The sequence below is a fragment of the Pristiophorus japonicus genome, chromosome 16 (assembly GCF_044704955.1).
Source record: "Pristiophorus japonicus isolate sPriJap1 chromosome 16, sPriJap1.hap1, whole genome shotgun sequence".
Lineage (NCBI taxonomy): Eukaryota > Metazoa > Chordata > Chondrichthyes > Pristiophoridae > Pristiophorus > Pristiophorus japonicus.
Window position 1 is genome coordinate 121,252,086 of NC_091992.1, and position 12,359 is coordinate 121,264,444.

Below are 12,359 nucleotides of genomic sequence, written 5' to 3' on the forward strand. Positions count from 1 at the left end.
TGTGGCGGGGACTGAAAACAATGGCTTCGGTCCTCCCAATATTTAATTGGCGAACATTTCTGTTCATCCAGAACTGGATGTCGGACAAGCAGTCTGACAATTTAGGAAGGATCAAGTGAAGTGGTAGTGAGGTAGAACTGGGTGTCATCAGCGCACATGTGGAAACTGATGCTGTGTTTTCGGATGATGTCGTCAAGGGGCAACATGTAGATGAGAAATAGGAGGGGCCCAAGGATAGATCCTTGGGGGACACCAGAGGTAACGATGCAGGGGAGGGAAGAGAAGCCACTACGGGTGACTCTCTGGCTATGATTAGATAAACAACAACTTGTATTTGTATAGTCCCTTTAACATCGTAAAACATCCCATGGCATTTCACAGGAGTATTATAAGACAAAAATGTTTACACCGAGCCACATAAGGAGAAATAAGGAATAATACTCTTGAAGCATAAGCCAAGCATTACAACTAATGCAAAACAAATCTGCAAACATCAGCATTGATAAAAAGAAAAACTGCAAATACTATTATGCTACCAAAACACAGTACTGGGGGATGGAGTTTGGAGAAAGGGACAGAGATTTGATAGGAGATAATTAAGTTGGATTTGGTTATTCAGTGTACAGATGCTGAAAGGTTTGGCTCATCCATAACTCGGTGAAGTGTGTTCAAGTTCCTTGGCGAGGAAAACGTAAGATATGGAATAGTAGTTGGAGAGAATAGAAGGATCTATTGTAGTGTAGATTGGAATTCTACAATAAGGGTTGTCTCTTATATCAGAACTGGATAATACACTGTTTTACATATTGTCCCAGGCATCTGTCGACTGAAATTTTGTTGACTTGAAGACACATTAAGATGAGATTCCCTTATCTGGCATAATATTAGAGTAATTGCAAAATTTCCAATCCACTTGTTGCATGGTGAGGTGAAATTATGCTTTTATTTGCTGTATGTTATGGTATATAATTTCAAAACTATTGGAAGTAATTGTTTTCAAAGTTTTGGATTATTAGTTTTATGATAAAATGCAGGATGCATGTGATTGCAATACTACAGTTTTTATGTTGAGAAAAATATATCAGTAATTTAAACATTTTATACAGTAAGAACAACTTCAATTTTTATAACAACCCTCATATAAAGGAAAATCTTTCAGCGCAGGACAGGAGCATCGTGACTGAAAGGTTGCCCTCTGATGAACAGAGAATAAGCAGTCTGGTGTCAGGGGTATGTGGAATATAAGCCTGGAGAAGATAGCATATATAATGTGGCGTGTGACCGCGTTGGGATTTGAAAATGAGGATGGAGACCTTGCTTGATTTACTGGGGCACAGGGAGCCAGTGAGTTAGGCAACTAGAGGAGATATGGGTCTGCAGTACTTAATGTGGGAGTGGACACAGGTCACGGAGCTTTGTATGCGTTGGAGTTTGAGGAGGTGGGAAAGTCGTTGAGAGCATTGGTGCAGCTGACCCTCACAGAGATGAAAGTGTGGATTAGGGTTTTATCAGTGGTGAGGGAAGGAAGAGGAGGAGGCGGATAATGTTCCAGAGATGAAAGAAATCAGTCTTGGCAAAGGACTGGGTGTGGAGTCGGAGGTTCAGCTGGGGGTCAAAGAGGATACTTACATTTTGTACCAAACGTTTCCCTTCATTTAATTTGTTTTAAAAGCAAGGTTAAGTACATTACAGTGCAGTATACAGAAAACATTTTCCAGTACTGTACGTTGGAATATATATAATCGTCTTCCTTGTAGTTTTGGGTGCGGTTTAGGTACACAGTTTAAAATCAGCATCTAGCTTTATAAAGAAAATGTAAAACAAAAATTGATTTTAAGCCAGTTCCTTGAACTTCAGTGAAATTAAATGGAACAGCAGACACCCAAAACAATCTCGAATGTATCGGCTGCGTGCTGCCACTGGGATCTGATGTAACTTGTGCCTGTTGCCGAGTCTGTGTTATTTTTGGAACAGGTCTCAAATTGTCTTTGTGGAAGCACATGTGCAGGCCTGAGAATGCCAGGCTCACTGAGTCATTTCTTACTAAAACATACAGGAAGGTCGTCAGCTCAACTGCATAAGCAGGGTGTGCCTGCCTCCAGGGTGCTTGCTGCAAATAAAGTTCAACGCCTCCTTATATAGTTATCTAGCAGGAAGCCTATTGGTGTGTTGTTGCTGTTACACAGTAGATTGTTAAAGCACACAAAGTAGTATGGATGTATTTGATTGGCTCATGGAATGTAGGTACTGGTAAGCCCCACCTGCTATTACCTTCTTGAGCTGTGTTGAGAATTCTTGGATCTCTGCTCACCAGCTTAGATTTCGGCTTTGACTGCTTCATTGAAATACTTTTATTTACAAGTTATTTTGAGCTGTAAACAGTGTCTGGAACAATGGTGCTCAATACTGAAGGTGGTGTTGGTAAGTTTAATTATATGTCAGCAAATCCTTTTCTTTTCCTTTGAAGCTATCACTGGTGGCTATTCAGGCCGTCTGTTTAATCTTCTTGCTAGTACATGTATTAGTTTATGATTTTAACAAAAACAATGATGAGATGTTAGTAAAATGAGGGATTAATATATAAATTATTCTTTTTTTGTTATACTTATCCAGCACAGATTTACAAAATGAAAAATTATTTTCCTTGAATATTTATTGGGTTAGAGCTTGTACTAAATAAGGAATTGGACTGGGCTGTGGCCTTACGAGGAGAAATAACCTTATTATCTTTGTAACTTGTCAGGCTTTAGCTAACAGAACAACACAGGGTGTTTGGGACTAATCGCCAGAACATTAATGAGTAACACAAAGATTTTAGAGCTAAACTATTGTCACAGTAATAACTGATGTTGCAGTGTCTCTTTGACATGCCGCTTCTTGGTTTCTTGAAAGCAAACTGAAGGTTAACCAAACACTGCTCTGTGCGCAGTTATATTTGTGGAGCATCAATTGCTATAAATATATAAAAATTCAAACAAAGTAATGTTTAAGCTTTTGTCTTGGGTTTTGTCAACTCTCCATTTTTTGACTTTTGCCTCTTTTTAACTTCACCCTGCGCCTTAGCAGGACACTTTACTGCATGTCCATCTATATCTTCTTTGAGAGCTCTACAAGAACCATATTGTGAAAGACACGATAGAGACTGTGTTCCAATTGTCTATTTGGCAGGAGAGAGGCATTACAGTACAAAATATTATACTTAATATATATCTATTGCACTTGGGTGGTGTTTACAAGTTTCATTGGTACAAATAAGTAGCTTACTATACTAAAAATTAAGCAAATTAAAATGATTGGAAAGCAATTGACATGTAAATTGGAAATATTTGCAATTTAAAAAATTGGTTTCCCTGAGTTTTTATTGTCTTGATGTAATTGTTAGCATGTTTTATTCAGCAGGAAATACAATGCAAATATTGTGAACATTTGTTTGTGTGGGTAGATGACATCACTTAGCTGGAAAGATTTATTTTTGCTCCAGCATTCTACTTTTAAAAACAACTTTTGGGAGCAAAATAATAATCATGGTTTTCAATCATTTGAAACAGCTAATTTGTAATACAATATGCTACTCTATTTGAGTCTTAAAATTAAAAATGGCACAAATCGTCACTCTACTAGGAGTGTTTTCTTTCCTGTGATGTGGGATGAGGCATTTCACTACCAGTTTAAAAAAAACAAATCAGGGAATTTAATTGGAATTCTGTTGTTTTGGGTTGTCATCTGAGTTTGAACCCCAGTAATTCTGCCTTTTTCATGATTTCAGTCAAGTCGTTGGGATTTATTCAAAAATATAATTGTGTTTCATTGTAAAGGAGACCCCACCACTTAATGTGAAAGACATTGTCATCATGGCCAGGCATTCTGGGATTCAATCCCTAAACCCCTTTGTTACATCACCCTGCACCTTCAGAAGCCTCCTCTTTGACCACAGCTTCAGTCACCTCTCCTATCTCCCGCTTAATGCCCTTTCCTAACTCCTTATCTCCCACACCACTTTGTGAAGCACGTTTGGATAATATGACTGTGTCACTTTTTTGTTCTGTTTACACTCCTGTCGCGCGCCTTGGGACATTTTGCTACATTAAATGTGCTTTATAGATGCAATTTGTTGTTGTGTTGCTCCTTATAAATGTTGTATGAGTGAAGTAGTAATTGTTGTTCCAGTACAGTCAAAGGGAGAAAGAGTTCCAAATGCGATGCTATCCAAAATTTACTGGTCATAATTTTAATGTAGTACAGGTTGAAACCTCTTTTATCTGGAGCCCTCGGGACCGGGCCTGTTTCAGATAAGGGATTTTTCCAAACCGAGGGGTGGTCACATTAAATTGGATTGTACAGGTACTGAGCAAGGGGACATCAGGGCTGGCTGGCTTGGGGCTGGGAGTGTGGCAGAGAGATTATGGGGGAGGGGGGCAGTGGATCGTGGGGTCAGGCCAGCGATTGTGGGAGTCAGCAGCGAGGAAGGACTTCAGTTTGTTCATGTTGGAGTTCTGCGCATGTGCCACTCGATGGCCGGGAATGGTTCCGGATGAGGGGTGGTTCTGGATAAGGGAATTCTGGATAAGGGAGGTTCAACCTGTACATGTATTTTTTTGAAGTTGTGTGGAAATAAAACAGAAAGTCAGCCATTGCTGTCCAACTGCAATAACCAGTCTGAAAATGTCTTTGGTGCGTTGTGCGAGTTTGAATATGATACTAATCATGTCGTCTGAATGAATGCATCACTCAGTAGGTCTTTCTGCAGCTCAGTTTCGGGAAATAAAATGTCATTGTCGTGTGGATTATTATTGTCGCCAAGGGAATGGGGACAATCAGCAAGTATATCTTGCTGAGACCTGCTGTAGCCTTGATGGATGCTTTGGAAGTTGTGATTAAATTACCCTTTAGTATCCTGCATGCACTAAGTGGCACTGTACGGCACTGGTCTGCTGCACGACTCAAATCTATTGCTCCAGTGCTAGCTGGTATTCACTCAAATATAGTTAGAAAGCTGATGCTAATTGACACACCGCAATTGAACTTGCAAGCTGTTCTGTTGTGATGATGCCAATACCTGTTTTCATGTTGTTTGTGAGTTATGCAATGATATTCGCTATATATTGAATTGTTTCCTAATAATCCATTTTTGTTACATTTGATTGAATGCCATTTGAAATTATGCTGTTCTAGTAATGTCTTACAAGCTATGTGCTTAGTTAGGCTCTTGTGGTCTTTAAAATGCTGTGGCTGAAAGGCATGAAGCAAAAACCTTTAGGTTGGGAAGTGGATGAAACAGTGACATTTTCCTGGAGATGTACTGTATGCAGTTGCTTTAACTATTGCATCTGGTTGCACCATTATATTCTCAATAAAATGGATTATCTTCGGGGATGTGGCCAGGATTGCACACTATTTGCAAATGTGTGTACCTTTTACCCTCAGGACAGAACATCAGTGCAATTAGGATGCAACATTTGATTTGTTGCCCCAAGGGATCGGGCCAGGAAATCACTGCTACTCTGTTCCCTGAAGATCTCCTTCATTGCCAGTCTCGGCTGTACATTATGCTGCTGCTTTTCTCCGGGAACATACTCTCTGCTACAAGTGGGAATTCCAGGTCTTTCAGTGTATCAGGTGCAATGGCCCGATACTGGAAGTCTCTTCATCGGCAAGCTGCCCGGGGATGCCCAGCAGCTCGTCTATGTAATTTAAATGAGGCCGAGGCCCAATATCAGGTGAACCTCGTGCCGCATGAAATTTTGTCCGCAAGTTCTCCTGCCTCCTTATGGATTAACAGCTGAGACAAGGACTTAGAGACAGTGGGAACTTCAGTCAGTGCTTCTCACTATGATTTGTAAATTAATCTGTTTGGTAGTTGGAGAAAATGAATCCGAACTGCTCCAGATGACTGTACAAGTTTGGACCTGAGGAGGTGTTGAGGAATCCTGCCATGAAATAACAGCATGTTACTAGTGTAAAGAAAAAAGCTGAATACGAAATTCCCCCTTCTCAAAAGCCAATCAACCTTTTCCCCCGTACAAATCAAAGTGTACGCAATTTATGTGAAAATGGAGGTGGGGGAACTACATGAAATTTAAAGGTTTTGAGATGATCTTTATTGAGCTTAAGGTTTTTCTTTTTATGCTTCAAACCTTGATAAACGAGGTCTTTAGTCCTCAGCTCTGAGGCAGAGCAGTAATTTTTAACCATGTTATGATAGTGGAAACAAATTAATGTCCTGCTTTACTATGCGCAAGAGATTTAGAGTAATTACAGTAAGTAATTGTACAGCTTCTCGTTGCTTGCAGTACTTCTGTAACACCGTGGTGGCCACATGAGAAAATAACTTGAGCAGTTCCCGTAATGCATATCTAACAATGTGGTAAAAAGTTTGCTATCTACTGCAAAGATTTTTGCAGTGTTAAGTCACTTGAGTGCCTCTGGTAGTGTAAGATATTATAGATAGTTAATAAGAGTCTTGAGCATTGAATAATGGTTGACTTTTTTTCTATATATTGTAATCATGTCTGTTGCTTTAAGTACAGAGGTGAACCTTATTCATTAGACCGGTTTGACGATATGTCAGCATTTTTCTTGTAATTATATTTATGGTTAATAGTTGAACAATACATCTATACAGAAAACAGTAGTGGTGATTATTTTCAGCAGATGAGCCATCGGCCTAATGACCCGGAAAGTGCGAAGTTGATTTTAGAAACTAATCAGCATTGCAGTCACCATTGGAGGGGTTAATCAGTTTGAAAAATCGTAAATGTGCTTCTCAGTTTATACTTAATGTACAGAATTAATAAGGAGTTGGTGTTGTCATTCACCATTACAGCTTATTGTATTACCTGGAGTCATGTTACTCACTATCATTTATTCGGAGCCACATACCCAGTGCATGTCTTGCTCTAGTGCCACTATCTGGAATACTCTAGCATATAATGCATTAGTGAGATTACACCTGAGATGCAGAATACCAGATTTCAAATAGACAGCCGTGAAATGGAGACCAGGCACGTCCTCACATAACAACAACAACTTGCATTTCTATAGTGCCTTTAACATAGTAAAATGTCCCAAAGTGCTTCACAGGAGCGATTAGCAAACAAAATTTGACACCCAGCCACATAAGAAGATATTAACACAGGTGACCAAACACTTGGTCAAAGAGGTAGGTTTTAAGAAGCGTCTTAAAGGAGGAGAGAGAGGCAGCGAGGTTTCAGGAAAGAATTCCAGAGCTTAGTACCTAGGCAGCTGAAGGCACGGCCATCAATGGTGGAGTGAAGAAAATCGGGGTTGCACAAGAGGCCAGAATTGGAGGAGCGCAAAGATCTCGACAAGAAAACAACCCGTACAGAACCAACAGTTCTATTTTAATGCAGATATAGAAGTTAGGATAACCCTGCGTCCTAAGAGCATCCACATGTCTTCCATTGGTGGAGAGCAAGAAAAGGAAAGGGAACAACATTAAGTTCCTTCCCAGTGCTCGGTTACCTTCCCCCACAGTAAGGCAGGCCACAATAGGAAGCCCAGAGTTGTGTGGAATAAACCCTGCAGTCAGTTAGTCCCTTCACTTTACCACTGCTTTAAGTGTGGATAGTTCCATTTTAAAGCAATGTGTACAGAAATTAAAGGGTTGATTGGAACATAGGATCCTGTCCAGAAGAAAAAAGATCTGATGAATTGATATTGTGTAAGTAAGGTCCACAAGATGGTTAGAGTGACAAGTTTTCTAATTGAGAGTTTACATATGAATTGAAACTAACAACTTCTTATAAAACAGCATATTATAAGTTGTACCAGGAATCTGGACTGTAAATTGGTGGTTTATTCTGCAGTGGTTTGTTTTTTTTTAAACTGGTGTTACTTGACAACACGTGCATTTATCACCACTATCCTTTCTGGCATGTCAGTCCTGTCACTCTGTTTTGTAGCTCCTCTACTTCCAGGCTATTGCCTTCTTTTGATTCACATAATTGTGTGAAACCTAGCTAATTTATTTATTTTTTTCCTTTATAAGTGATAACCATAATAACATTGAGTTAATTATTATGCAGCACAGACTCATGAGCTTACATGCCTTACGTCACTCAATGGCTAATTCTCTTTTCCTTCATAATCAGTGCACCACACATTGGCTGGCACACTAAACATCTTAGATTGAGTAGAGACATCTATTTGCAACAACTGATTGTTCAACTGTTAAGGCACACTGGAAAATGTTTTTTCATCACTTTCAATTGAATCTCCTCATCTCTTGAGCACAGTGACTTGAGTTCTGAAGGGGCAGCAGATGGGTTTTGATGAACCTTCAGCATCTCTTCACCAAATGGCCAGTCTTCACTGTCAGCAAGTCATTTAACCGAGTGAGGCATGCAGAGGACATCACAGACATGCATGATTCTGTACTTACCAGACATCTACACACAAGAGCAGGTCTCTAGCTGATGGCCACACCGACCACCACCACTGATTGTGGTGTCTCACCACTTCTCTGGCTGAGATTGGTTAATTCTGTGCAGACCACTGATTCGAGTCCATCACACAATTTGTCTTGAGAGTAAACGGGGTGCTCAATTAGTTTTTATTTATTAAATGTCAAGACGTCTGAAAATTCCAATGATTAAAAAAGCAGACGTGTAGTGTCTTGCAGTGACACCCATGAAAAGAATGTCCTGCCTGGTGCTTCACTCTCCTATTCACATAACCATGCTTGAGATAATAGTCTCATCATTTCCAAGAAATACATTTCTCAGAGATAGTTATGCAATATTTTATCACGCAGGCAGTTTCATAATAGTTGGTTTAGCTGTTCTTGAAAACCTTTCCTGAATAGTACAACTTCACCCTTTTTTATCAAATGTATTTGGAAATAGATTTTACTTCAGGTGGTGAGTTACTACTTTACTTGATGTGCTACAAACAACTCAAAATGGGTGGCAAATTAGCATAGTATTTTTTGGAGAGTGGACATCTTAATGTGTGAATTTGATCTGGGCTCTATTTCCTACTCACTGAGACAAATTATAGTTCAATATAAGGAGCTCAGTTTGAACAATGGAGTTACATGTGATGCTGTAGTGCCTAAATGGACCATTACTCATACTGATCCCACAGGAAAAGGGCATTTTTGAAGCTGAACTTCGAAGGGCAGTCTTTTCACTGTCAACCCTCTTTCGCTCAAATCCTTCCACCCTATATTGCCAGAGTTCTTTGGAAACTTTACATGCTACAGTATTTATATCAGATGAGAGAGATCCAGTGATGGTGGAGGGCAGGTTAAAAACTATTGCCATATGTATCTTCCTGTGAGAGAATGTGTAAAGTGTTCACACACACTTAAGTAATCTTGTTAAGAGAACTAGACTGCAGACGATTTCTTAGCTCTACTTAAAGTGAAGTGTGTGAAAACACCCTGCTGCTGTGATCTGCAGATGATTAAAGCATTGATGACGATTTCTCTAAATACGAGATGCTTAACAGGAAAAGACACGTGAGACTTCAGGAAGTGGTTTTGGATTCTGAAATATTTTCACACTGAAACAAAATACACAGTAATGTTAAGACTTAGGCTATACAGATATATACAGCATGGATTTAAAACCTACAAACACCTTTTTTTGTTAATCTACATATATAATTACATAAATATTTAATTTCTTAATGATTTCTTGTCCACTGTAGTATTTCCCCACAAGAAGGAATTGTGTTTTTGGTTGGGTAAATGGGGAAGGTGCTCTGGTCTGCCATTTCCCCAGAGATGGAACTTCCTGTCATCACAAGTTGCTTCATGTTGTAGCTCCAGCTGAGAGCTAGTAAAGTTCATATCTAAGCACTAGGGTTCCAGGCTTGTTTCGTCTATGTCTCTCTTCCACACACCCCGCACACACACACGTACTATGTTCTTAGGAGATGCATATCTGCCAGATAACAGTTCAAGGCATATTTTCTAGAGAAACTTTCATTGTTATGTTGACATGACTGTACTAATGTTCATTGAAAGAAATTTCAGTTTTTTTTAAAAGCCTTCTAATTTTGAAATGGTACTTTAAATGATGTAATGATCCCTTATGATAAAATCTAAAAAAAATTCCTTTTACAATTTGCTAATAGAAAATAATGTATACATTTCAAACTCCGCAATTAATGTACAGTTTGGGCCAAGGTTTCAGGCATTTGGTGAGTAAGTGTGAAATTACAGTTTGATCTTAAAATGAATTAGAAATCAGTAGTCTAGTGTTAAATGCCTGTTAATTGTTAGTCACCAGACAGAATCATCACGTCACTCAGATAATGTTTAATCATCTCGTACTGAGACAGAAGTGACTTATTAAGAAAAGTATTCGATCTGTCAAAGAACCCCAGTCCAGTTGCATCAGAAAAAATACCAGTCAATAAACATTCCAGCATTTGCAGTTCACATTGTTTAGGTCATACATTTGTCTTGAGACACAAAAGCAGCTTTCACAGTACAGGTTGCACCTCTCTTTGGTCCGGCAACATCACTGGTCCGGCATCATTCCCGGCGGAGGTCACGGCCCGCGCTGTGTCCTGGGGCTGGCTGCTCTTCTCCCCGCTGCCTCCGGTGTTCCCTCCTTGGTCAGGTCGGTGCGGAAGGGAGCGAGGTGCGTGGCAGCTGACCTGAGCTGGGCCTGAGAAGTGCTGCGTGGCCAGATTGTTGTCAGCAGTACCCGGTAAGTCTAGGGTACTGCTAACAATGCTAGGATCAGAATGACCTCCTGTGGTTTGGAAAATTCTCTGGTCTGGAGAGGTACAACCTGTAGTTGTTTTAATAGTGTAGTAACGCTCTTTTTTTCTAATTTCTGAGCTTATTTTTTGTATCCAAGAACTAAGGTTCCAGTACATACAAAGTCTTATATTTGACCTTTTTAAACCATCACTTGCTTATATGTATGGCATTATATTCAGCATTGCTTCTGAAGCAGCTCTGAGCTTGAATACAGTACTATCATAGAAATGCTAATATAGCTGGAATTATTTTACCAATGCACCAAAAGTTACAATGTTTGATTTTTTTCCCCGTACTACCAATGCATGAGGAGCAGCATATTGACTCCCAGCTCCTCCTTTGTTTTCATATCATGAAGTTTTGTATACTGCATACTCTCTTTCAGCAGGGGTAAATGATCATCTAAATAAAAAATTGGAACTAAGTAGAGTCTTTAACATAGAAAAATGCCCCAATGCACTTCAGAGGCGTAATAAAAAGGGTGCCAGAATTTCCAATGCCTGTGCAATTCCATTATAAATGGATCAGAAATTTGAATCTATTTTACACTTTAACAGTAGAAAGTTTGAGAGAAGTTGATTATTTCCTTAGTCTCTATCAAGAAAAGAAAATCATTATTAGTTGAGTTGTTCATCATCATTATCATCACAGGCTGTCCCTTGAAATCGAGGAAGACTTGCTTCCGCTCTAAAAGTGAGTTCTCAGGTGACTGTACAGTCCAATACGGGAATTACAGTCTCTATCACAGGTGGGACAGACAGTGATTAAAGAAAAGGGTGGGTGGGGAGTCTGGTTTGCCGCACACTCCTTCCACTGCCTGCACTTGCTTTCTGCATACTCTTGGCGATGAGACTCGCGGTGCTCAGCGCCCTCCCGGATGTTGTTCTTCCACTTTGGGTGGTCTTGGGCCAGGGATTCCCAGGTGTTAGTGGGGATGTTGCACTTTATCAAGGAGGCTTTGAGGGTGTCCTTGAAACGTTTCCTCTTGCCATGTTGGAATTCCGAGTAGAGCACTTGCTTAGGGAGTCTCGTGTCGGCCATGCGGACGATGTGGCCCGCCCAACAGAGCTGGTCGAGCGTGGTCAGTGCTTCAGTGCTGGGGATGTTGACCTGAGCGAGTACACTGACGGTGCGTCAATCCTCCTAGTATACTTGCAGGATCTTGCGGAGACAGTGCTGGTGGTACTTCTCCAGCGTTTTGAAGTGTCTGCTGTATATAGTCCACGTCTCTGAGCCATATAGGAGGGCGTGTATCACTACTGCTCTGTAGACCATAAGCTTGGTGCCAGATCTTCCTCGCTGCAATGCTTCATCTCACTCTCAACACTCCCCGATGGAGTGGAACTAAACTATAGAACCAATGGGAACCTGTTCAACCTTCGCCGCCTCCAGGCTAGATCCAAGGTCGTCCCAGTCTCTGTCATTGAGCTACAGTACGCTGATGACATTTGGGTCTGTGCAGTCAGAGGCCGAACTCCAAGCCATCGTCAACACCTTCACCGAGGCGTATGAAAGCATGGGCCTTACATTAAACATCCGTAAGACCAAGGTCTTCCATCAACCTGACCCTGCCAAACGGCACTGCCCCGTGGTCATCAAAATCCTCGGCGCAGCCGTGGAC

At 40.5% G+C, this 12,359-nt stretch overlaps 1 protein-coding gene across 3 annotated transcripts in view; it reads left to right on the forward strand.

The window, feature by feature from the left end:
* Positions 1-12,359, forward strand: part of cyth1b (cytohesin 1b) — a 270,470-nt gene that overhangs the window by 115,838 nt on the left and 142,273 nt on the right. The window contains exon 1 of one of the 3 annotated variants that reach the window (XM_070857775.1): positions 2,268-2,421. The exons of the other annotated variants lie outside the window; for them this stretch is intronic. Coding sequence (XP_070713876.1) covers positions 2,394-2,421 — 28 coding nt within the window. The 5' untranslated portion in view covers positions 2,268-2,393. Of the gene's footprint in view, positions 1-2,267; positions 2,422-12,359 lie in introns of those variants that run through there. 3 annotated transcript variants of the gene reach the window in all.